The 27,291-nt window shown below is 43.0% G+C and overlaps 1 protein-coding gene across 1 annotated transcript in view; it reads right to left on the reverse strand.

Moving 5' to 3' along the window:
- Positions 1-2,617: 2,617 nt before the first annotated feature.
- Positions 2,618-27,291, reverse strand: part of SLC6A1 (solute carrier family 6 member 1) — a 214,176-nt gene continuing 189,502 nt past the window's right edge. Inside the window, exons 11-15 of the mRNA XM_075321266.1 lie at positions 14,257-14,388; positions 11,875-11,977; positions 8,778-8,878; positions 7,775-7,942; positions 2,618-4,739 (exon numbers count right to left, since the gene is read on the reverse strand). Coding sequence (XP_075177381.1) covers positions 4,635-4,739; positions 7,775-7,942; positions 8,778-8,878; positions 11,875-11,977; positions 14,257-14,388 — 609 coding nt within the window. The 3' untranslated portion in view covers positions 2,618-4,634. The remainder of the gene's footprint in view (positions 4,740-7,774; positions 7,943-8,777; positions 8,879-11,874; positions 11,978-14,256; positions 14,389-27,291) is intronic.

Here is a 27,291-nt window from a genome sequence, read left to right on the forward strand (position 1 = left end):
GATGGATCTCAACATTTGATAGATTGGAATATCTAATAGACTAGAACCCAAGCTGGGGGAGACGATTAAATGGATCAGAGGAAGAGACCCAGGAGAAGTAGAAGGCTTGTGTAACGGAGGACATAAGAGAAGGACTTGTATCAGATGCTAGGGAACAGCTGACTATGGTGAAGAGTACACCAATTGTCTATGTCTAAAGTTAGCTGTGGTCGCCATATTGGGACTCAAATTCCCTTACAGACATCTGAAGATGCATTACAGTTCGGAGTTGGAGACCCTCCATGAATGGTCTTTGTCAGTAGCAGTGAGTAGTTGTACCGATGTGACCTCTCTAGGGAAGACTTCACATCAATTGGAAATTGAGAGTAGCTGTGAGAGGCCGCAGCGTTACACCTCGACCCATGCCGCCTCCACAGGTGAAGACAAGGTCCCCCAGGATTGTTAACTGGATTGTTATAAGTTATAGGAGTACAAACTGTCAAGAAAATGAAGGGCTATTGTATATACCGTGTTTTCCAGATTATAAGACGCACTTTCTTTCCCAAAATGGGGGTGCGTCTTACAATCTGGATATGGCTTATTGGGGCGGTGGTGGTGGAGCAGGGTCATAGGAGGAAGGGCGGTGATACTGAGGGCTCAGAGGAGCAGTGGAGCTGCTCAGTAGGGTCACAGGACGGGGTGTGTCAGCGACGGCTACATTGATCTGACTCAGGGCTCCTTTGAATCACCAGCGATTGACGTGATGGACTTCAAGAAAATGGCCACAGAGTCCTATCTGCGCATGTGTTGCCTCCGCGGCCATTTTCTTGAAGTCCTTCTTGTCAACCGTGGGCAATTCAACAGAGCTCGCCGTCAGATCAATGGCACCCGTTGCCGAGACACCCTGTCATGTGACCCTCCTGAGTTGCTCCACTGCAGTGACACACCTGCAGCCTGCCGGCAGATCAATGGCTCTCACCGCCACGACACCCCCAAGTTCTCAGCATAGCCAACTGCAGCATCACTGACCCTGCCTCCTGTGACCTTAATGAGCCACTCCACCACCACCGCTAACTCCTGGTGAGCATTAGGATTTAGACACCCTAGAATTATAAGACGGACCCTCATTTTAACATTAACATTTTTTTCCTATTTTCCCCCTCTAAATTTGGGGTGCCTCTTATATTCTGTTGCGTCTTATAAAACGAAAAATATGGTAACTGAGAAGTGCCCGTGCCGACCTGATCCAAGATTGATGTCCATGAAGACTTGTGCCTTTTATCTGATGTGTGTAGTGCTTATCAAGTTGAAGTTCAGTAAAGATTGTTGTTTTTTTACTTTGGTCTCCTTCCTGGCCTGCCATCTCCACCGGCAATGTGCAGTCTGCGGAAATGTATCGCTCAGTTAGCAACAACCCCAACAGCAAACACACCTAGCGAGAACCTCCATTTCCATGTAGTATGGCGGGGCAGAGACAATGATCACCTTACCCATGACTACCACCCCCGACCACATTACAAATAGGTGAAACTAGAGACAATTCTATATTTTCTGCTTAAATATTATACAATACCAGGGACTGTAGCTCTGCATTGAATCACTCTGAGGGCCACCGTCCATATAGAATGAAATTCTAAGGGTATGTGCCCACATAGCGTATTTTCATGCAGTTACGCTGCGTTCTGTACTGCAGCGTAACTGCATGCGTCCTGCGTCCCCAGCACAATCTATGAAGATTGTACCTAATCCATGCCCACGTGGCGTATTAGAACGCAGCGCTTTGGCTGCTGCCGAATCTCTGCGTTCTAAGAAGTGACATGTCACTTCTTTTGTGTGCTTTGCATGCAGCCCCCACTCTGTCTATGGGAGGGGCTGCATCCGGAGCGCATAAAATCGGCTTTTCAGTACGCAGTGTTTCTGCAGCGATATGAAGCGCACATGTGGTGTTCAAATCGCTGCAGAAATTTCTGCAGGGACAGAACGCAACGTGGGCACATAGCCTTAAAGCGAACAATCACATGAGGGCGAGGTGTTGGTTTACCTCATAGATAACGATGGGATGATTTATTAGGAATCTATCTAAATATTCAGCCCATACACCCTCTAAACACTGTGTTCTACTTAAAGAGAAAACAACGTTACATATCTATAGGATCCCTTTAAGGAGCTTTGCCCTTTCCTTTGCAACCAAAAGAAAAGTTTAAAGCTATAAAATAAAAAATATTGTGACCAGAGTTCCTTTATAATGCTACTCTACCTGTCGGCACGGGCTCTGAAGAAGTACTACAAATTGGTTGAGATGGCGGATGAAATAACATATTGCAAAAAAAGCACAATGGGGATCTGCCAGGCATCAGCTACTGTAAGTGGTAGTTATTAAAATGATATTTTCAGAAGTCACTTAGATGGAAAATGTTACATTTTTTAATAATAGGTTGTATGTAAAATATGCAATTACCAAACTTTGTGAAGCTGATCCAAAGAACAAACCGGAGAAAAAAGCAAGATATGGACGGATCACAACGGGTATGTCATTCTTGTAATTGTTAGGCTGTGAAAATCTTACAAAAAGTCTTTAAAAGGACTGGCATTTTCTTAAAAATTGGCAACCCTCCTCGACAGAAGACTCAGCGCGCACTTTATTTGTAATATATCCTTTATTTGATTTCTAAATTCATAAACGTACATGACAACCGTGCTTTTCTTACAGATAGACACCATTAAAAGACATTTATAATGTATCTTATATTACATTTGGTCCATAGAACAGGTTGCAAGATACTAAATATAAAGGATATTTTATTTTTTTGTTAACAAGCTCTGTATATAGTTTTACTATGCATATGTTACATTACATATATATTTTATATATAGAGATAACTTTATTTGAATCTTGACATAATATCTTATTGCGGGTAAGCTTATTGGATGATAGAATATATTATTATCAGGGAAGATACTACAAAAAAGATACAGTTATTCACAATTGAAACACAGTAGTTCCTACATCACTATTCTGCTAAAGTAGATATTCTGTATATAAGATGGCTACAAAGCATATCTGTCAATTTTATGTATGTACGTGTTGTATACAATCAAACATTTAAATACTGCATTTATTTTTCGGAACAACATTGGACTGTAGTACATATATTAAAAAGCCATCAGGGGCCGGTAGCCCGTTGGCACTGGTACCGCATGAACGTCACAAAGAATGATAGGAGACATTGTATACAAAATAAAGATACAACAAGACGTTTTGCCTGGTTGCACTACAGACATACATTAGTATCATTTAGAATATGTTACATTTGATATGAGACATTTCAGGATCTACGAAACAATACTGTTGTACAAATTCTGGTAAAATATTTGTATATATTTTTCTACAATAAATGTGCTTGACATTCTTAGAATATTAATTTATTGCAATAACATATATAGATAATTTTTTTTCACTCTTTGGACAAAATTGACAAACCAAACTAACATCCACGAGAAACATATTATCACATAGTAGCTCTAATGTATGTGCTATAGAACATTTTAAAAAGCACAAGACTTTGCTAAATAGAAAGTCCATTGTGCAACACAGTCATCTATCACCAAAGTAGACATCTTATCTTGTGCCTCAAATTGATCAAAAGGAAATGCCAAATGCAATTAGCCAAGAACTATTTGTTTCTTTTCCTTTGTTGCGTAATATTATGGAACATTGAAACATTTTGACCATTTACAAGGTGCAGTAAATCCAACCAGGGGTGTTGCGTGGCATAAGGGTGTGTCGTTTTCCTTTTTTCTTAAACATTTTGGAATTTGTAATTTCTTTTAATATCCTGATCTTACATTTTACAACAGTTTATGTGAATGCCCTTTATCTAGAAATCAAATCAAGTCTCATCTTTTAAAATACTTAATATGTTACTAATGATTAATTCATTCATTCATTAAACTTTAAAAATAATTTTTAAATAATGTGTGCAATAGATTGTATAATTCGTTTTTTTAAGAAAAAGCTAATATCTGGCTTACAAATTAGCATTTTTATTATTTTAATATTTCTGGTATAAATGTATATGTAAATTTGGTCCCTTGAACTTAATTTGTGCTTTCATTTCTTTAAGAAGAAAAAAAAAAACCTCAATAATTTCCTTTAAGAAAAGCTTTGACAATAAAAGTAATAGACAATTTTCTACAATTGAAAAATGAAAATCCTCACTTCTGAGATATCTAGCCTTGTGCGGTAAAAATGCTGAGTAAAAAAGAGATAATAACCTTTTTATGTGTTTTATTCAAAGTCTCGGGAGCCGCCGCTAACAAATGTTTCAGAATTAAAAATCAAACACACAAAAATTCATATTGTAAAAGCCAAATTTAGCTTTAAAAATGGTGTTTTTTTTCCGATTACAAATGCAACTCCTGCAATAAAGATAAAAACATTAACAGTCTAAATTGCCTGAACACGCAAATCACTCATGTTATCCACAAAACAGTAAGAAAATAACCTAGTTGATTTCCTTGTGCTCTACTGGTGATGGTCCCCTTTTTTGCCACTGGAGGTAGGTAAATTCTTTATTCCAGATGTAATTATGTGGTCATGTCAACCATTTTGTATTTAGTAAATCATAAAAACTGCACTTCCATAGCGCAGTGTTTTATATATAGGCTTCCTTGTTGGCAGAGTTACTCTTTGACAACTGTTCGGGCCCGTTTTCATTGTGAACAACGTCATCACTTGGTTGGATCATGACCTGCAGACGCTGGAGAAAAAAAATGTTGTATTATTCTAATGTATCAAGATAAACCATGATATAAATATTGTTGCCGTGATTAGATTACTATTACCATATTTCCGGACTATAAGATGTGGGGAGAAAATGGGGAGGCGTCTTATAATCTGGATATGGCTTACTGGAGCGGAGGTAGTGGAGCGGGGTCATAGGAGGCAAGTTCACCTATATTCAGGGCTTGGAGGAGGATCACAGGATGGAGGGTCGGTGCTACTGCGGTATCCGGGGCATCGGGCGCTATTGATTAGCCGACGCTCTGTGGGCTCCTTTGAACTGTCGGCAGTTGACGAGATGGACTTCAAGAAAATGGACGCGGAGGTCAATCTGTGCTCGCACCGCCTCCATAGCCATTTTCTCGAAGCCCATCACGTCAATCGCCGGCGGTTCAAAGGAACCCGCAGCTCGCCAGCAAATCAATGGTGTCCGCTGGCCTGATGCCCCGGATCCCACAGTATTGCCGACCCTCTGTCCATTAACCCTCCTGAACCACAACACCCCCTTCATCAACCCTGCCTCCTGTGACCCTTCTGAGTCACTCCACCTCCGCTGCTTCCCCCTGGTGAGCTAATATAGGACACACTAGGATTATAAGACAAACCTTCATTTTAACATTACAAATTATTTTTTCCTAATTTTCTCCTCTAAATTTGGGGTGCGTCTTATAATTCAGTGCGTCTTATAAAACTAAAAATACCGTATATCCATATTTGTAATCTAGAAAACGTTTCCTCTAATAAACTTTACTTTTAAATCTACCAGTGATACTTTAAGAGGTAAGAAAGCATGATAAACTGAGAGCAAAAAATATAAACGTAAAAAGTAATAGACAAAATAAAAAATACTTTTTTTTACCTAAAAATATAAATATATTTTTACATTTCTAACACAGATAAGCCAACATCAAGTTCATAATGCACAAATAATGGATTAAAACAAAGAGAATAAAATGCATTAATTTACCTCTTTATTATTTCCCCTTTAAATTAATGTAACACCAAGGTAAATGGTCAACATAATTCAATACATCCATCAAAATGATGGTATTATATATATATATTTATACTGTAGAAGTGTATTCTGTAGATGTAGCATCATAAAAGATAAATATTTATTATATTAATTTTCAAAGTGATTGTTCACACTCTATATGTATAAAAACAAAAGACATCTTGGGCAATGTGTTGTGAAATTGAACCCTGTTGAAGCTGAGCGGTACAATCAGGGGTTTCTTTACTCCACCTGGAGAAAATGTTCTTAAGCCTCCTTCACACGTATCGGAGACACGGACACACATGTAGATCCATTAAAATCAATGGGTCTGCACACCTGTGTGTTTTCACAAGGACCGTGTGTCCATGTGCAGCATATGTGTATCCTTGTGCTCCACACGCAGACATGTCCGTTTTTCTCCAGGTGTCACCGCACACTGATGTGATCCGTGTGACATCAGTGTGACACGTACCAGAGAAAATCACGTGTCTGTGAAATACAATGCTTTTCTATACTCACCTGTCTCCAGCGCTGCTGTCACTTGCTTCCGCTCCCACTCATATGCATATGCACTTCACCAAGGACCAGCAGCAGCAGCACCATGGACAGGTGAGTATAGAAGTCCAGCTGTCCGTGTGCCATGTGGATGTCACACGGATAGCACATGCTGAACACACACACGGACACACGCACACACATACGAACCTACCCCAACATGTGTGTTTTGAACAAATGTGTGAAAGAGGCCTAAGACAGATCTTGTACAATTTTTTGGATGCCCCAGCAAAACCATGCGATGAAATCCTGGATGCTCCAGATGGAGCCGTCAGGTGAAACCCTGGGTGGGGATTGTGCAAAGAGTGCCGCTGTATTTAATATTTTATACTGAATTTAGATTCTAATTTAGTGAGTAAAGTAAATAAACTTTCATGGATATGATGGCTGGTACTGTAAATATGGATTCACTGTGCCATGGGTCGGGCTTACATTGGAGGACTATAACTAAGTGACTACCTGGTTTTCACTAAGACCTCCAATGGTGAGGATAGCCTAAGCCACAGGTAGTCACCAGGTACCATTCCAAGACTGCAGCAACTGACCTATGGGTCAAGGCAGACGAATAAGGTACAGACAGACAAGCGCAAAATCGCAGTGGAGCAGTCCAGGGTCAAGCAATGCAGCACAGTTTGAGGATATAGAGCCAAGGTCTGGAACGGAGAGATTAGATTGGACTGGTAAACCGACTGGTAAACCACCTGAACCAATAACAGGAGATTTAGAGCCGAAAACAGCCAGATGGAAAACAAGACAAAGTCAGACTAATCCTATAATCAGGCAAATGTGTGGAGGGAGAAGTGTTTAATATGGCACCAGCTGGCAGTGGATAGGCCAGGGAAGCAGAGCTCTGATGGACACAGTGGATATAAATTTTGGCATACTCTGGCCACACCTCCCTATAGCCAGGTGGAGTCTCCAGACAGGAGGATTCCACAGAACTGAGAATGGCTGCAAGGTAGCTCAGCATGAAGACCCATCACTAGGAGGAGCAGAGCGGTGAATGCGGTGAGTTGGACGGCGCTGAGAAGACTTGCAAGATACTAGCGTGACAATGGAGGCCAGATCTTGTAATGTTTTCAGCTTGGTAAGCTTTATCTTTTAGAACAAGTAAGATTTGTACAGAAATAGGATGAAAATCTTGAATGGATCTGGAGTGGTGAAAAAGCTAATTCCATCCAACAAGTGTGTGCAACCGGAGGAAGGCAAGGACCGGAAAACTATACACGATCTGATTAAGAAGATTCTCTCCAGTCTCCACGAGAAGAAAAGAAAAGTCGTATTGTATGTGGCTGCTCAGTTTCATGTCACCATGTAGGAAGCTGAAGTGCCTCATGTTCTTTTAGGAACTATTTTGGGAAATAATTTTGGTTCTCAGCCCTATTATCTCTGTTGATAGCTCCAGATTTCGGTCGATACATTTTCATACATATAGGACGTTGTTGGAACACAATCCATACCTGTTTTAAAGACCCTTTAAGAGACAGGAACATATATATCATGTAGCCAGGAATCAGCACCATTGAAGATAAGGCCATGAACCAACCAACTCCTTGTCCCCAGGAAGGAAAAACATAGCTGCCCATGGTAAGGGGTGTCATCTGCACAGCACTAAAAAGGAACACTCCCTGGAAAGAAACGAGAATGTAAAAACAAATATAAGTGCTACATGTATTTTTACTTACTCGTACATTCATTACAAAGTGTACTAAATGAAAAGAATTAATATTGAAAAGGTCACAAAGTCAACATCAAGAAAATTAATGCAAAGTACTTTCAGTCTGGCATCGAAAAGGCCAGAAATAGAAGCCGCCGTTGAGCTCTTTCCTAGGGGAAACTTGTTGACATTTCATTAATCAGTGTATTACAAAGTGGTTAGTGGAACAACAGTCGACTTTATTTCAGACTTGACATATCTTGAGGGCTTAGAATGGAAAGTAGCACTGAGGGTTTGGCATATTTTTGTAGTTTTAGTATTTACACATCAACAATTTTAAACAATTTCCAATTTTCTATTCCTTTTGAGTCACTACAAGTTAGTACAAATGTGCGGCTGTAGGTACCAGAACACTATATACAACCGATGCAACAATTATATACGAAATATCTAATGAAATGGTTCTATAAAGCTGAAGTAATTTACTACATGAGCAATGAACACATCTTAAATTCTCTTCTTCAATACTCTGGATATTGCAATCTAAGGGTTGGACATATCGCAGCTCTGCACAACCTCTGAGTTGTACATAGTCATAATTTGTCGCTCTTACAAGGATATTAAAACTTTAAGTTCATACAAAACCCATTTCAAATTTAGGCATTTGCCATTTAAATCTTTCCAGGGGAGACTCTATCATCTGTTCATCATTTCAAAAAGTAGCAAATATATTGACGACCGTGTTACAGTATTTTCTCTCAATGGTGAACATTTCCCAACAATGAAATATTGAATTGTCATCTTACCGCTACAACGATAGGTGTAAAGAATGACCAACAGAGTTTCCACCAAAGACAAGGCCTGTAACCAACCATTTCTTCAATGTTGTCATAAAATCTATTAACACCTGCAAAAGATCAATATTTAAAATGTGTAAATGTGTTACTTTTATGAAATCACATGTTGTATATATATATATATATATATATATACAGTGCCTACAAGTAGTATTCAACCCCCTGCAGATTTAGCAGGTTTACACATTCGGAATTAACTTGGCATTGTGACATTTGGACTGTAGATTAGCCTGGAAGTGTGAAATGCAGTAAAAAAAAATGTTATTTCTTTTCTTATTTTTTTTTTTTTAAATTGTGAAAAGTTTATTCAGAGGTCATTTATTATTCAACCCCTCAAACCACAAGAATTCTGTTTGGTTCCCCTAAAGTATTAAGAAGTATTTCAGGCACAAAGAACAATGAGCTTCACATGTTTGGATTAATTATCTCTTTTTCCAGCCTTTTCTGACTAATTAAGACCCTCCCCAAACTTGTGAACAGCACTCATACTTGGTCAACATGGGAAAGACAAAGGAGCATTCCAAGGCCATCAGAGACAAGATCATGGAGGGTCACAAGGCTGGCAAGGGGTACAAAACCCTTTCCAAGGAGTTGGGCCTACCTGTCTCCACTGTTGGGAGCATCATCCGGAAGTGGAAGGCTTATGGAACTACTGTTAGCCTTCCATGGCCTGGACAGCCTTTGAAAGTTTCCTCCCGTGCCGAGGCCAGGCTTGTCCGAAGAGTCAAGGCTAACCCAAGGACAACAAGGATCTTAAGATGGGTCGTCATTTCATCTTCCAACAAAACGACCCAAAGCACACAGCCAAGAAAACCAAGGCCTGGTTCAAAAGGGAAATAATCAAGGTGTTGCAGTGGCCTAGTCAGTCTCCTGACCTTAACCCAATTGAAAACTTGTGGAAGGAGCTCAAGATTAAAGTCCACATGAGACACCCAAAGAACCTAGATAACTTGGAGAAGATCTGCATGGAGGAGTGGGCCAAGATAACTCCAGAGACCTGTGCCGGCCTGATCAGGTCTTATAAAAGACGATTATTAGCTGTAATTGCAAACAAGGGTTATTCCACAAAATATTAAACCTAGGGGTTGAATAATAATTGACCCACACTTTTATGTTGAAAATTTATTAAAATTTAATTGAGCAACATAACTTGTTGGTTTGTAAGATTTATGCATCTGTTAATAAATCCTGCTCTTGTTTGAAGTTTGCAGGCTCTAACTTATTTGCATCTTATCAAACCTGCTAAATCTGCAGGGGGTTGAATACTACTTGTAGGCACTGTATATACACATAAAAACACTCCAAAAACACTAAACATACAGTATATGCCTTACTCTTTTGGTTTCCCCACTCATAAACTACATTTTTAACATTTCTTCTTTAAGGTCTTTCAAAAAGGGAAAACATTGAACTTTTCGTATTCTATTATCCGTTGAACACTTGTATGGCTTGTATACCAGTAATCTGATCTGTAAACATTCAGGTTTCTATGAAGGGATTTTCCAAAATTATACAGTTAAGTTCTGTGGCTCCAAAATTTCTTAACTCACACTGTCAACAGTCTTCTCTGCTAAATACCGATTACTATTTTCTCCCATTTCTTGTGACCGGTAACATCACATCTAGAGATGAGCGTGGGCTCCACCCTATTTTTGATAACTAGCTAAGGTAAAGCAGAGATCTGAGGGCTAGTGTTATCAGGCTGGGAGAGCCCATGGTTATTTGGCCCTTGCCAGCCAAAAATAGCAGCACGCAGCTGCCCCAGAATTGGTGCATCCATTAGATGCTCCAATTCTGGTGCTTTGTTCGACTCTTCCCCATTGCCCTGGTGCGTTGGCAATCAGGATAATACTTTTAAGGTTGATATCAGCTGTATATTGTCAACTGGCATCATGCCCAGATGTTAGTAATGAGAGGGGTCTATCAGAGACCCCCTTTACTAACCCAGTAAGTCCATAAAGATATTGAATCCAGCGGACAGCAGTCAGGGATGTATAAAAATTCCGTTTACTTCAAAAAGTTAAAAATTCACAGTACATTCGTGCACAGAAAACAAAGAAGTAGAACTCAATCCAATGTGTTTCAACAATAAACCAGTCGCTACATCTTATTCAGAGATACTACCAAACCCCCAGTGAGTGTTTAAATACACAAAGGAAAGAATAGTTTATTTGAATAAAGACTCCCTCAACCACCAATTAATGAATTAAAAATAAATCCACAAAATTCCAATTTAATCCAATGGAGTAAATTCCTATGGAGCCTAAAACAAGGCTAACACGGTACAAAGATATGTTTTACCTGTATCAATATGGAGCCTATAGGAATTGATGGGCATCATAGGAGATTACACCATGGATTATGTCGGAACGTGGGGGATTTCATTGTAATTAACATAATGGTTGACGAGGGAGTGTGGAAAGTCTTTATGGGAGCTCCCCAGTCTCGCCACCGCAGTCCTGCCTACAGTCCTCTTTGGCCTCTCCTTTACTTGTCTTTGGGATGTAACGCTCCCTTCCTCCATTTTTATTTTGTTTTGAGGTTGCCGGCACCACCTCTGATATCAGAACATTACAATGTGTCCCTTGAGGTTCTGACCAGACCATTCCCGTTGTGATGTAATGACTTGTGTCGCTCCGTCTGAAGCCCTGGACAAAGTGGAGGAAGAAGACGACGCATGTTGGGGAAGTGAAGAAGAGCAGAGCCCGGAATGTGCTAAAGTCCTGAGCGATCCATTATCACAATAATAAATAAATAGATAAAAAGATTATAATTATATATTAAGTATATTTTAGTAAATAATTATTAATTATTCTATGAAATAATAATTCCTTACATCTGTATGATTTGTCTTTGCGCTTTTTTCACTGTGAAACGTATGACTAAAGTGGGGGTATCACAGATGAGGATGTGACTCCTCTGACAAAGGGAATGGGAACATCCAGTTGCCAAATTATTTATAATTATGTAGAAATAACAGAACAGACTCGTCGGGAGTGTAGAGATGTCAACAGTTTGGTACAATGTATTGTATCACTTTTCTTACCGTAACACCATGATATTGAGATGCACTCGAAGAACACAAGGAACAGCAGACTCATGCCACTGGCAGAGTAATAATCAAAAAGCTTGAATACGTATATTCCACCCTATAAAGAAAGAAAGTGTCAGATTAAACCTATAATATGTATATGCAATGACAATAAACACAAAGCTACAGTTCCTCAGCCTCCAGAATAAGCGCAATATCCTGCAAACATGGGCGTGCTAATGTGCTATCGCGGGCTTGGATGATGACTCGGGCATGAGACTCGGTAGACTTTTGACTCAGTGGTTATTGTTCTTGTAATACCAAGATAGGTTATTAAACTTGGGCTTATTCAGTGTGGAAAAATGAGGGCTGAGGGGTGATATTACAATGTACACATATATTAGGGGACAGTACACAGATCTGTATAATGATTTCTTCACACCTAGGCCTGCAACAGGACAAATGGGAATCCTGTATACCTAGAGGAAGGAAGGTTTAATCATAATTACAGATGCAGATTCTTTACTGTAAGACCAGAGAGATTATGGATTCTTTACTGTAAGAACAATAAGACTATGGATTCTTTACTGTAAGAGCAGTGAGACTATGGATTCTTTACTGTAAGAGAAGTAAGACTATGGATTCTTTATTGTAAGAGCAGTGAGACTATGGATTCTTTACTGTAAGAGCAGTGAGACTATGGATTCTTTTCTGTAAGAGCAGTGAAACTATGGATTCTTTACTGTAAGAGAAGTAAGACTATGGATTATTTTCTGTAAGAGCAGTGAGACTATGGATTTTTTATTGTAAGAGCAGTGAGACTATGGATTCTTTACTGTAAGAGCAGTGAGACTATGGATTCTTTACTGTAAGAGAAGTAAGACTATGGATTATTTTCTGTAAGAGCAGTGAGACTATGGATTTTTTATTGTAAGAGCAGTGAGACTATGGCTTCTTTACTGTAAGAGCAGTGAGACTATGGATTATTTTCTGTAAGAGCAGTGAAACTATGGATTCTTTACTGTAACAGCAGTGAGTCAATGGATTATTTACTGTAAGAGCAGTGAGACTATGGGTTCTTTACTGTAAGAGCAGTGAGACTATGGGTTCTTTACTGTAAGAGCAGTGAGACTATGGGTTCTTTACTGTAAGAGCACTGAGACTATGGATTATTTACTGTAAGAGCAGTGAGACTATGGGTTCTTTACTGTAAGAGAAGTAAGACTATAGATTCTTTACTGTAAAGACCAGTAAGACTATGGATTATTTTCTGTAAGAGCAGTGAGACTATGGATTGTTTACTCTAAAGGTGTCTTTACACGCTACGAGATCGCTAAAGCTAAAGCGATCTCGTTGGGGTCACGGAATTTGTGACGCACATCTGTCCACGTTAGCGATGTCGTTGCGTGTGACACCTATGAGCGATTTTGAATCGTCGCAAAAACGTTCAAAATCGCTCATTGGTGACATCACCCCCTTTTCCCAATTATCGTTGCTGTTGCGTGTACGATGTTGGTCATCGTTGCTGCGGCAGCACAGATTGCTATGTGTGACACCGCAGGAACGAGGAAGCTCTCCTTACCTGCGGCCGCTGCCAATGAGGAAGGAAGGAGGTGGGCGGGATGTTACGTCCCGCTCATCTCCGCCCCTCCGCTTCTATTGGGCGGTTGCTTAGTGATGTCGCTGTGACGCCGAACGAACCGCGCCCTTAGAAAGGAGGCGGTTCGCCGGCAACAGCGACGTCGCTAGGCAGGTAAGTAGTGTTACGGGTCTGGGCGATGTTGTGCGCCACGGGCAGCGATTTGCCTGTGTCGCACAAATGATGGGGGCGGGTACACACGCTAGCGAGATCGCAGCGTGTAAAGCCACCCTAAGAGCAGTGACACTATGGAGCTCTCTGCCATACGATGTTATAATGGTTGATTCACTACTAAAATTCAAGAGGAGCCTGTACAAATATAATATTGCAGGTTATGATTAGTGGTTCTGTGATGGCCACTGATCCAGGGACCTCGTCTGATTCCCTTGTGTGGAGTTTGTATTTTTTTCTCTAATATTGAGCTCAATCTCTGCCTGATGGAGTTTTGCTTCCTCTGGATCATCATGTCAGGTTATAGGAACTCAATGGCCTTGAGTCTACTTTAAACCTTTGCAACTATGAAACTATTTATATCAGATGTTGATCTGAATTCAGAAGAGGGTGCCCAAGGTGATTAATGTAATTATAGGGACCCCGTCGGCTCATTAGTACATACGGTATAGCGGTAGCTGTGTGGGGCTGCTGCCTGTTTACCGTGTTTAGAACCATGTGATATAAGAAATCCAGCTTTTATTCACTTTTTATTCTTGGAGTTCGGCCACTCGCGCCTGACGAGGATGTGACTCGAGGATTCTTACCTGAGTTATGTTGGACAAACCAATGAGATAAGAAACAACGCAGACAACGGCAATAAAGATCTCTCGTCGGGTGCGCAACACTTTGGGAAACTCGTCCACCAGAGCCGTTATAAACCCTTCCACTGTACAGAACTGCAAAGAAGGGAAAGTGCACGATTCATCATTAAAATGATACATTCAGACACAACAGGTTCTAGAAACAATAGATACATTCCAGTGCCCAGCTCAGACAATGACGCCACATTCACGTTCTCATAAGTATTCACGGCCGCGGGTGATTGTCCTGGAATTTCTTTACCATGTTAGGCATATGCATTCAGATGGGTGTGATCGTAGGTGAGACGCGTCAGGCTCTCGTCGCTGGAGCCACATCAGCGCTCATTGCTTTATTTCTGGCGCAGGTTGTCTATGTTTTTCCTGCATCTATATCTCCTCCTGATGAGATCAAAGATTACAGGAATCTGGAATGAAAGCTCGCTGCATTTCCATATAAATTCACACGTCAATCACAGCCGGGTAATATAGCTCCGTCTACACCATGTGCAGAATTATTAGGCAAATGAGTATTGTGATCACATGATACTTTTTATACACGTCGTCCTACTCCAGGCTGTATAGTGAGAGCCAACTACCAATGAAGTAAATCCGGTGATGTGCCTCTCTGTAATGAGGAGGAGTGCGGTGTAATGACACAACACCCTATATAAGGGGGGCTTCATTATTAGGCAACTTCCTTTCCTTTGGCAAAATGGGTCAGAAGAGAGATTTGACGGGCTCTGAAAAGTCCATATTGTGAGATGTCTTGCAGAGGGATGCAGCAGTCTTTAAATTGCCAAACTTTTGAAGCGTGATCACTGAACAATCAAGCATTTCATGGCAAATAGCCAACAGGGTCGCAAGAAGCGTGCTGGGCAAAAAAGGCGCAAAATAACTGCCCATGAATTGAGGAAAATCAAGCGTGAAGCTGCCAAGATGCCATTTGCCACCAGTTTGGCCATATTTCAGAGCTGCAACGTTACTGGAGTATCAAAAAGCACAAGGTGTGCTATACTATATATATAGTATATATATAGTATATATATGCAGGGCGGCACGGTGGCTCAGTGGTTAGCACTGCAGTCTTGCAGCGCTGGGGTTCTGGGTTCAAATCCCACCAAGGACACTATCTGCAAGGAGTTTGTATGTTCTCCCCGTGTTTGCGTGGGTTTCCTCCGGGTACTCCGGTTTCCTCCCACACTCCAAAGACATACAGATAGGGACTCTAGATTGTGAGCCCCAATGGGGACAGTGTTGCCAATGTATGTAAAGTGCTATGGAATTAATAGCGCTATATAAATGAATAAAATTATTATTATTATTAATTATTATTAATTATACTCAGGGACAGGCCAAGGTAAGGAAGGCTGAAAACCACCACCTCTGACCAAGAAACATAAGATAAAACCTCAAGACTGGGTCAAGACATATCTGAAGACTGATTCTTCACAGGTTTTATGGACTGATGAAATGAGAGTGACTCTTGATGGGCCAGATGGATGGGCCAGAGGCTGGATCAGTAAAGGGCAGAGAGCTCCACTCCGACTCAGACGCCAGCAAGGTGGAGGTGGGCACTGGTATGGGCTGGGATCATCAAAGATCAACTTGTGGGACCTTTTTGGGTTGAGGATGGAGTGAAGCTCAACTCCCAGACCTACTGCCAGTTTCTGGAAGACAACTTCTTCAAGCTGGTACAGGAAGAAGTCGCTATCGTTCAAGAAAACATGATTTTCATGCAGGACAATGCTCCATCACATGCATCCAACTACTCCACAGCGTGGCTGGCCAGTAAAGGTCTAAAAGATGAAAAAAAATAACATGGCCGCCTTGTTCACCTGATCTGAACCCCATAGAGAAGCTGTGGCACCTCATAAAATGTGAGATCTACAGGGAGGGAAAACAGTCCACCTCTGGGAGCAGTGTCTGGAGGCTGTGGTGGCTGGAGGCTGTGGTGGCTGGAGGCTGTGGTGGCTGGAGGCTGTGGTGGCTGGAGGCTGTGGTGGCTGGAGGCTGTGGTGGCTGGAGGCTGTGGTGGCTGCTGCACGCAATGTTGATCATAAACAGATCAAGCAATGACAGAATCTATGGATGGTGGCTGCTGAGTGTCATCAGAAAGAAAGGGGGCGATATTGGGCACTCATTTTTTGGGTTTTGTTTTTGCATGTCAGAAATGTTTATTTCTATATTTTGTGCAGTTATATTGGTTTTCCTGGTGACAATAAACAAGTGAGATGGGAATACATTTGGTTTTTAGTAAGTTGCCTAATAATTCTGCACAGTAATAGTTACCTGCACAGACAGATCCTCCTAAGAAGCCAAATCTAAAAAACCGCACTCCAACTGCCAAAAATATTAAGCTTTGATAATTATGAGTCTTTTGGGTGATTGAGAACATAGTCGTTGATCAATAATAAAAAAATCCTCTGAAATACAACTTGCCTAATAATTCTGCACACGGTGTAATATTATGCAGGATATTTACTCCTAAAATTGATTATTACACCTTGTATACTAAAAAATGAGCTAAAAGATTACCAAAAATCATCTTTAGAGATCAAGACTTATTTTTTATTCTAACTTCCTTGTCTATGGAGCCTCTGGAATATACAAACAGAACCCCCAGAAGAAGAGGAGCAAACGCCAGTAGGATGGGCAGTTTCCAGGCACGGAAGAGTAGGGCCGGTACAGGACCGTGCGTGCATGAGGTGAATGAACCCAAGGTGAGCTAAGGATCAGAGGAAAATGACTACTATGGCCGGACAAGAGGATACACAGTGCATTGTATTTCCCGATCACTCTGTAACTTTTTGGAGATATCAAAATGTTTTCTATTTCAAACAAAGAACCTTGAAAAAATATGATCTTCACTCCCTGATGAAGCGACAGCGAAACGTGCATTGTAGCGGTGTTCGGGGCAGTAATGTGCTAGATTTGGTTAATATCATTCTTACATTTTTTAATAATTATTATTTTGACCCCTGGAATGGGTTTTCTACACGTTGGCACTGTGCAATACTGATGTCCTATTACACTGAATTTAATTAATTTGTTTTTTCGTCACTAGACATTTCTATTAATTTATTAAGGATATCATTGCTATCAACTACTATGTAATCATACTAACTTATAGGCACAGGGCACTTTTACGTCTGTTATTACTAAAATATATTATAATTCCGTCTTGTATTCTCCGATCATGGCACATCCCTTCCTCTTCTGTGTTGTATTCTATGATCATGATACATCCCTTAGTGGTAGTTGGGCTCAGCCTCCTTACCTTAGTCGTGTCCCTGAGCACTGAACACTTTGTACTTCTGCGTCTTGCTCAGTGGTGGTTGGGATCAGCCTCCTCACCTCCACCGTATCTCTGAGCACTGAACACCTTGTCCTTCTGTGTCTTGCTCAGTGGTGGTTGGGCTCAGCCTCCTCACCTTGACAGTGTCTCTGAGCACTGGACACCTTGTACTTCTGCGTCTTGCTCAGTGGTGGTTGGGCTCAGTCTCCTCACCTCGGCCGTGTCCCTGACCACTGGAGACCTTGTACGTCTGTGTCTTGCTCAGTGGTGGTCGGGCTCATCCTCCTCACCTTGACCGTGTCTCTGAGCACTGGGCACCTTGTACTTCTGTGTCTTGCTCAGTGGTGGTCGGGCTCAGTCTTCTCACCTTGACCTGTATGTCTGTGTCTTGCTCAGTGGTGGTTGGGGTCAGTCTCCTCACCTTGGCCGTGTCTCTGAGCACTGAACACCTTGTATGTCTGTGTCTTGCTCAGTGGTGGTTGGGGTCAGTCTCCTCACCTTGGCCGTGTCTCTGAGCACCTTGTACGTCTGTGTCTTGCTCAGTGGTGATCTTCTGCCTCATCGCCTCAGCCATGTCCCTGAGCACTGAACACCTTGTACTCCAGTATCTTGCTCAGTAGTGGTCGGGCTCAGCCTCCTCACCTCGGCCGTGTCTCTGAGCACCTTGTACGTCTGTGTCTTGCTCAGTGGTGATCTTCTGCCTCATCACCTCGGCCGTGTCTCTGAGCACTGAACGCCTTGTACTCCAGTATCTTGCTCAGTAGTGGTCGGGCTCAGCCTCCTCACCTTGGCCATGTCTCTGAGCACTGAACGCCTTGTACTTCGGTGTCTTGCTCAGTGGTGATCTTCTGCCTCATCGCCTCAGCCGTGTCTCGTACCTCCAGCCTCCTCCTGCAGCTCTGGAATATGGCCGCACTGGAGGACCATGGCTTCCTGGTCTCTTCACATCTGATTCTTCTTGGATGTTTGGCCGTTTATGTGACTATTCTCTTTAACCTGCTTTTTGCTCCCTGTTGACTATTTACAACAAACCCTTTGCTGTTCGCCCCAATATCTGAGCGATCTCCACAATGCTGCATCCTCTCTAAACTTTTTAACAATTTTTGACTTTTCAGAGACAGATAATGTTATTTTTTTATCCATTTTGCCTGAGGGAAACAAGTGCCTAATAATTCTGCACACCTGATAAAGGGCGGGGCATGCTGAGGCCACACCCCCTCAATACACAAGTACACATCACATGACCTGCTCCCTCCAATCAGCACTCAGCTCTGAGGCGGGAAATCTGCATAAATGATGATGCGCTCCTGATACTGATGATTCCGCACACGCTGAACGCTTGTATACCATGTCTTTTCCCGGGTTCTGAGCTGCTTGTATTTAATAAACAGACTCTTTGCTGTAGAATACAGAATCCTGGAGGAGCTTTACCATGAATATATAGATCTGATCGCTCCGTCTCTTCTCCTCCAGAGACAGAACCTCCGGGTGAAGCTGGAGGAAGCTGGAGGACACGTCATGTCTTCTGACTGCTCATGCCTGTATCAGTGCAGAAGAGTAACAATGTATCCATATAGGAGTATTGTAATCTGGAGGGTGCAGTGAGCGGAAAGACACTCTGTAAGAGCAAATACGAAGAAGCTGCATGTGTACAACACTGTCCTGTGAGCGAGGCAGTGTCTACTAAATGGTACAAGAAGCCATTATATATCTATTCCCATGGTAAATATCTGCAGAGGAGCGACATCCTACTAATGAGGAATGAGAGTCCAGAGCTGCATTCACAATTCTGCTTTCAGCCAGAAGGAACGGACAAAAAACCCTCTAAATTGCTATAATGCAGTCAGTGAATTCATTGCTATTTCAGACTCTTATATATGGTCGGAGATAAAAAATAAACTTCCAAAAATGCAAATGAGCAAAGAAATGTATTAGACAGGGAGCGAGCAACGAATGCAGAGGTCAGCGCGGATATTGGGGCTTGTCAATGCAATTCTGGGATTACTGATGAGCGGACCTGGGCATGTTCGGATTTGCCGGGTTCGGCAGGACCTTAAAAAAAAATTTGTTCATGATCCGAACTTGACTCTGGACCCTGAACCCCATATAAGTCAATGAGGCCTGAATTTCAATCCTGTAAAATGGCTGTAAAATGCCGTAGCAAGGGGTTGGGGTCTGCAAAACGGGACCGATTACCAAATGGTGAAATAAATGCAATTCCGCGATAGCTTTTTGGGTTGTTTTTGATGGCACATTGTGCAGTAGAGATGATCCGGCATCGCGTCTACAATCCGCGGGATTAAAGAACTTATGTATTTCTTTATATTTTAGTAATAAAAAAAAAATCAAAACTTTGAAAAAACAAATGAGTCTTATGCGCTATTTTCTTACAGCCATAATATTTATTTATTTTTCATCGATGGTCCCGTGGGGGGAGGTTTTTTTTAGAGCAGATATGTGTGAATTTTACATTTTAATAGACGTCCACAAATGCAAGGACTTTTTAAACTCTTTTTATGAAACTGAGAAAATGGGAGCGATTAAAACACTTATATTTTTTGGATTATTAAAAACATTTTTTTTTGCTTTTGTTTTCCATTTCTTTAGAGGACTTGGACCTATGATGATTTCTTTATTTTATGCATTAGTCTAGTATATATGTAGTAAGCACAGGCTTCAGGCTTCATGGGGGAGGTGGATGGCAATGACGGGTGCTGCAATATGGCACTGGCTGCCAATCACACCACGGGGATGGGTTATAAAGGCCGATTTACACGCTACAAGATTGCTAAAGTGATGTCGTTGGGGTCACGGAATTTGTGACGCACACCCGGCCGCGTTAGCGATGTCGTTGCGTGTGACACCTATTAGCGATTTTGAAACGTTGCAAAAACACCAAAATCGCTAATCGGTGACATGCCCCCTATTCCCAAATATCATTGCTGCTGCAGTAACGAGGTTGTTTCTCGTTTCTGCGGCAGCATACATTGCTACGTGTGACACCGCAGGAACGAGGAAGCTCCCCTCACAGTGACGTCACCGAGCAGGTAAGTACAGTTAGGTCCAGAAATCTTTGGACAGTGACACAATTTTGGCGAGTTGGGCTCTGCATGCCACCACATTGGATTTGAAATGAAACCTCTACAACAGAATTCAAGTGCAGATTGTAACGTTTAATTTGAAGGTTTGAACAAAAATATCTGATAGAAATTGTAGGAATTGTCACATTTCTTTACAAACACTCCACATTTTAGGAGGTCAAAAGTAATTGGACAAATAAACCAAACCCAAAAAAAAATTTTTTATTTTCAATATTTTGTTGCGAATCCTTTGGAGGCAATCACTTCCTTAAGTCTGGAACCCATGGACATCACCAAACGCTGGGTTTCCTCCTTCTTAATGCTTTGCCAGGCCTTTACAGCTGCAGCCTTCAGGTCTTGCTTGTTTGTGGGTCTTTCCGTCTTAAGTCTGGATTTGAGCAAGTGAAATGCATGCTCAATTGGGTTAAGATCTGGTGATTGACTTGGCCATTGCAGAATGTTCCACTTTTTTGCACTCATGAACTCCTGGGTAGCTTTGGCTGTATGCTTGGGGTCATTGTCCATCTGTACTATGAAGCGCTGTCCGATCAACTTTGCGGCATTTGGCTGAATCTGGGCTGAAAGTATATCCCGGTACACTTCAGAATTCATCCGGCTACTCTTGTCTGCTGTTATGTCATCAATAAACACAAGTGACCCAGTGCCATTGAAAGCCATGCATGCCCATGCCATCACGTTGCCTCCACCATGTTTTACAGAGGATGTGGTGTGCCTCTTTACTGGTGACTTAGAGACAGATACACCTACTTCACTGAGAGTGTTCTGGACTTCAGTTGATGTTGTGAACGGGTTCTTCTTCACCAAAGAAAGTATGCGGCGATCATCCACCACTGTTGTCATCCGTGGACGCCCAGGCCATTTTGAGTTCCCAAGCTCACCAGTCAATTCCTTTTTTCTCAGAATGTACCCGACTGTTGATTTTGCTACTCCAATCATGTCTGCTATCTCTCTGATGGATTTTTTCTTTTTTTTCAGCCTCAGGATGTTCTGCTTCACCTCAATTGAGAGTTCCTTAGACCGCATGTTGTCTGGTCACAGCAACAGCTTCCAAATGCAAAACCACACACCTGTAATCAACCCCAGACCTTTTAACTACTTCATTGATTACAGGTTAACGAGGGAGATGCCTTCAGAGTTAATTGCAGCCCTTAGAGTCCCTTGTCCAATTACTTTTGGTCCCTTGAAAAAGAGGAGGCTATGCATTACAGAGCTATGATTCCTAAACCCTTTCTCCGATTTGGATGTGAAAACTCTCATATTGCAGCTGGGAGTGTGCACTTTCAGCCCATATTATATATAGAATTGTATTTCTGAACATGTTTTTGTAAACAGCTAAAATAACAAAACTTGTGTCACTGTCCAAATATTTCTGGACCTAACTGTACGTGTGACTCTGCCGTAGCGATAATGTTCACTACGGCAGCTATCACCACATATCGGCCGTACAATGGGGGCGGGTGCAATCACGCTTGACATCGCTAGCATCGGCTAGCGATGTCGCAGTGTGTAAAGCGGCCTTAAGTAGAGATGAGCCACCCCCCTAGAGTTTGAATTCGGTTCGGTTCGACGAACAGAGGACAAGTTCGTCGAACGTTCGACGAACCACTTGAACCCCATTGAAAACAATGGCAGGCAAACACAAACACATACAAACACATAGAAAACACCTTCTAAGGTGTCCAAAAGGTGACAAACAAATCACAAGACACCACAAACACATGGGAAAGTGACAAGGACATATACTCATGCGAAAACAAAACAGCTGGACGAGTAAAAAGAGGAGGAGACATAGATATAGGCATGGCACGCCCTTCTAAAATCCTGTAAAACACAGCAAGGGGACTCCAATCACAGTCTCCCTTTTTTCCAAAAATTGGGCCCCACAGACACCCACCCCTTCAGTGGCATCACTTGTGCCCCAGTTGCAAACTGCATGTGTTGATTAGCATCAAGCACATTCAAAAATACGCCATCCTTAACTGTCCCCAGGATGACACAGGGGTAGTAAATTCCTTGTGCATCCATGACTTGTTCATTTTGATGAACGTTAGTCTGCCCACATTGTCACTGGACAGACGCGTGCGCTTATCTGTCAGCACACACCCAGCAGCACTGAAGACACGAGACAACGCTGGCAGCTGGACACGACAATATCTCCAAGGCATAAGTGAAAAGCTCTGGCCATTTTTCGGCCAAATTTAGACTTGTACCGGGGATCTAAGAGCCAGTAGTCATCATTACTTCTAATTTTGACAATCTGAGGGTCATGTTGTAGGTAGTGCAGCAAGAAGGCGCTCATGTGTCTTGCGCATCCATGCGGACCAAGTCCTTGCTGTGTTTGTGGCGGCAAGCTGAAAACCGTGCTTCCTTCCTCTGACATCTCCCCCCAACCTCGAACAACCGAAATTTGACCAAGGTCTCCCTCATCTGCTGAGTCTTCCATGCCCATCGACAGTTCGTCCTCCATTTCTTCCTGGGCTCCTGCACCTACCTCAACAGTTTGGCTGCTACCATGCGCCCTTGTAATCCCTCTCCCCCACCATCCCATGCCTTTCGCCTTGGTGATGCTGAACGTCTGGACGTTGTAGATCTTGGTATCCCTTCCGCATATGAATCCGCCTGTACTTCCTCTTGTCCCACCACCTGACTCCAAATAGTGTTTAGCGTGTGCTCCAGCATGTAAATGACTGGAATTGTCATGCTGATAAATGGCATTGTCAGCGCTAAACATATTCGTCGCCATCTCAAAACTGTGCAGAAGGGTGCATAGGTCCTTGATCTGAGACCGCTCCAGCAGCGCGATCTGCCCCACCTCTGCATCTCGTTGGCCCAGGCTATACGTCATAACGTATTGCACCAGGGCTCGGCGGTGCTGCCACAGTCGCTGCAACAAGTGGAGAGTCGAATTCCAGCGTGTCGCCACATCGCATGTCAGGCGGTGAACCGGCAGGCTGAAAGACTTCTGGAGCAATGCTAGTTGGTCAGCTGCGGCGGTTGAACGGCAGAAGTGAGCAGAGTGACCGTGCCCTGGTCAGAAGGCCATCTAGGCTGGGATAGTGGGTTAAAAATTGCTGGACAACAAGGTTCAACACGTGAACCATACAAGGCACGTGTGTCACCTTGCCCCGGTGAAGGGCCGCACCCAGGTTTGCAGCATTGTCGCACACGGCCTTCCCTGGCTGCAGGTTGAGTGGAGACAGCCATTTACTAAACTCTGTCTCCAGAGCTGACCACAACTCCTCAGCTGTGTGACTCTTATTTCCCAGACATTTCAACGTAAAGACCGCCTGATGCCGTTGAGCTCTGCTGCCAGCATAGTAAGGAGGTATGCGGGATTCCTTGTGCGCAGTTACAACGCGGGTGGCCTGACCACACAGGCTTTGGGTGGAGGTGGAGGACCCAGAAGCAGTGGAGGAACTTCTACATACAGAGGATTGACGCACACCTCGCCGGGACGGCAAGACTTGTACAGCAGACCCTTCTCCATCTCTCACCATAGATACCCAGTGCCCAGTCAGCGACATGTAACGCCCCTGTCCATGCTTACTGGTCCAAGTATCGGTGGGGAAATGCACCCTGTCACACACCGTGTTTCTCAAGGAAGCGGTGATGTTCTGTGTGACATGCTGGTGTAGCGCGGGCACACCTTTCTTGGAGAAGTAGTGTCGACTAGGTAGCTGGTACTGGGGCACTGCGACGAACATAAGGTCTCGAAAATCCTCTGTGTCCACCAGGCAGAAAGGCAGCATTTCTGTAGCCAACAGCTTGCAGAGGGTGAAAGTCAACCTCTTAGCTTTGTCATGGCTAGGAGGACATGGTCTTTTACTTGTCCACATCTGAGGGACCGAGATCTGGCTGCTGTGCGGAGACGGCGTTGAGTAGGGTGTCCCTGGAAAACTGCTCGTCTGTGAGGAAAGTGCAGGCGGAGACATGATGTTGCCTTCATCCAAAGTTGGTGCTCTCGATGTCTGAGAGAGCTCTACACCAGCACCTATTTCCCCTTCCAAAACAACTGACGACCTGCCAATCAAACTACCTATTGCGGTTAAAGAGGTGGAAGGTCTGCGTCGAAAAGCATGTATGACAGATGTCCCCACAGTCATAGAAGATGAAGAGAGCGCGGATGCACTTGAAGGGGCAGACGGTGGTTGGCCCGCTCCGCTAGGCCGCATTGTAGCAGAGTGAGCTTCCCACTGGGACTTATGCTTGTTATTCATGTGACGGTTCATGGACGAAGTAGTCAAACTAGTGAGTTTTTGGCCTCTACTTACAGATTGGCGACAAATCTTACAGATCACATGAGTTGGGTGATTCTTTGCGATGTCAAAAAAGTACCAGGCTAGGCAACTATTAGAGCACATGCAACCTGCAGAGCCACCCCGACTTGTGCTCAGAGACAGAGTGGTGGCTGAAGATGCAGCTGTAGACGTGCTTCCAGTACTCCGTCTGTGTCCAGGAAGGCGCAAGCTAACCTCGTCAGTCGCATCCTCCTCCACCGCCTCTGTTGACCTCCTCGAGTGCCTGACTGTGAGTTGACAGTAAGTGGGATCTACAACCTCATCATCAACCTGTGTGTTTGCATTCCCCTCATCCTCAGACCTAACCTCTTCCTGCCCTGACTGAATACTTAAGTTGTCATTCCAATCAGGTATCTGAGTCTCATTGTCATCAGTATGTTCCTCATTGTCTCCACCAAGAGGAGTTACAGTTTGGGAATGAGGGTCTACATTATGCTCAGAAACTTGGTCATCGAGGCCTGAATCTGACTCACAAAGCTTCTGGGCATCACTGCAGACCATTTCCTGGTCTGTACTCACTGTAGCTTTGGAGCAGACTTCTGATTCCCAGCCTATAGTGTGACTGAACAGCTCTGCAGACTCAGCCATCTCTGTTACCCCATACTCTGCAGGGCGGGTGGAGACTTGAGAGCTGGTAGAAAGCAAGTGCGATTGGGATGACAACTCAGAGGACTGTTGTTTTTTGGATGTTGAAGTTGAGGTGGAGGAGAGGCCACTTGTTGGAGCACTTGAGATCCATTCAAGCATGTTCTTTTTTTGTGCATCATTTATCTTTGTTAGAGTTGTTCGGTTCCGTAAAAAAGGGATCACATCAGATTGTCCACAGAAAGTAGTAGACATCTCACTTTTGCTGGAAGATGGCCATTCTTCAGCAGATGTTACTGTAGCTTTACCACCTACCCCACGGACACAAACTTTTTTTCCCTTTCCAACACGCCTGTTCCCCTTTCCACCAGCATCTGTCCTTTTGCCACTCATTTTGTATGTGACCAGATTGGACACTTAAAATGTCGTAGCAAAAATGGAGAGGTGGTGTAGATTGCAGAGGTGGTCTAGCTTTATTGACAGCTGAAGAACCAACACTGACTATCCCAGACAATGAAAGTATGGCCCTAACAATGGCAGCACTTTTTGCAATTAAAAATAGCGTAGCAAAAATGGAGATGTCATGTACAATACAGAGGTGGTCTAGCAAAATTGTCAGCAGAGGAACCAACACTGACTATCCCAAACAATGAAACTATGTCCCTAAAAATGGCAGCACTTTTGGCAATTAAAATTGCGTAGCAAAAATGGACAGGTGCTGTACAATGCAGAGGTAGTATAGCAAAATTGACAGCTGAAGAACCAACACTGGCTATCCCTGACAATGAAACTATGGCCCTAAAACTGGCAGCACTGTTTGCAATTAAAATTGCGTAACAAAAATGGACAGGTGTGTAGAATGTACAGGTGCTGTAGCTAGCTTGTCAGCAGAGGAAGTCTCACTTTCTATCCCTGCCAATGAAACAATGCCCCAAGGAATTGCCTGAACTGATGTAGCCAGACGCTGTGATATAAACCCCTGCACAGCGCTGGCACAGACCTGCCTAGCAACAATGGCTATGAATGGCTGTAATGCAGCCCTGAAAAGGGCTGAAATTACAAGTAGTCCCTAATCCCTAAAGCGCTGTGTAGATTGCACTGTATGTCTATAGCACACACAGCAGCAGCAGGAGCAGTGACTGTCACCCACACACAGCAGAGAGATAATGGCGGTGACGGGGAAAATGGACGAGTCTTATAAGGCAATGACATGTGACATGCACAGCCTATGACACATGCCCTTGCTTGTCTGGCAAAAATCCACTATGCAGTGTGTGTCTCTGTGATTGGCTGACAGCTAGTCCCGCCCCACTGTATGCGCGGTTAGGGGGGAAAAAAAAAATGGCGATTGGCATTCTCTCAGCGCTCTTATTCTCGCTAAACCCCGTCCCCCCCGCACACTATACGCTGAGTTTTGATAATATCATGATTCACAGTGACTCACACTATTACAGTGAAAAGCCAGCTAGTAACTAGCTACGCTTTTTGGTGATCAAACCGTTCTCGAACGTAACTCAAACTGCTGAACTTTAAGCAAAACGTTCGAGTTCGTCGAACGACTCGAGCACCCCCCAAAATCACTCGAACATGAAATTGGCGAACCTCGAATATCGCTCAACTCTAATTATAAGGCTTCTCCACTTTGGACAATCTTTATTTATGAGCCCTACGGCAATAAGCTGAACATAAAGTTTCACCCAGTCAGGTCCCAAGTGATCGG

This window comes from Anomaloglossus baeobatrachus, chromosome 8 (genome assembly GCF_048569485.1).
Source record: "Anomaloglossus baeobatrachus isolate aAnoBae1 chromosome 8, aAnoBae1.hap1, whole genome shotgun sequence".
Lineage (NCBI taxonomy): Eukaryota > Metazoa > Chordata > Amphibia > Anura > Aromobatidae > Anomaloglossus > Anomaloglossus baeobatrachus.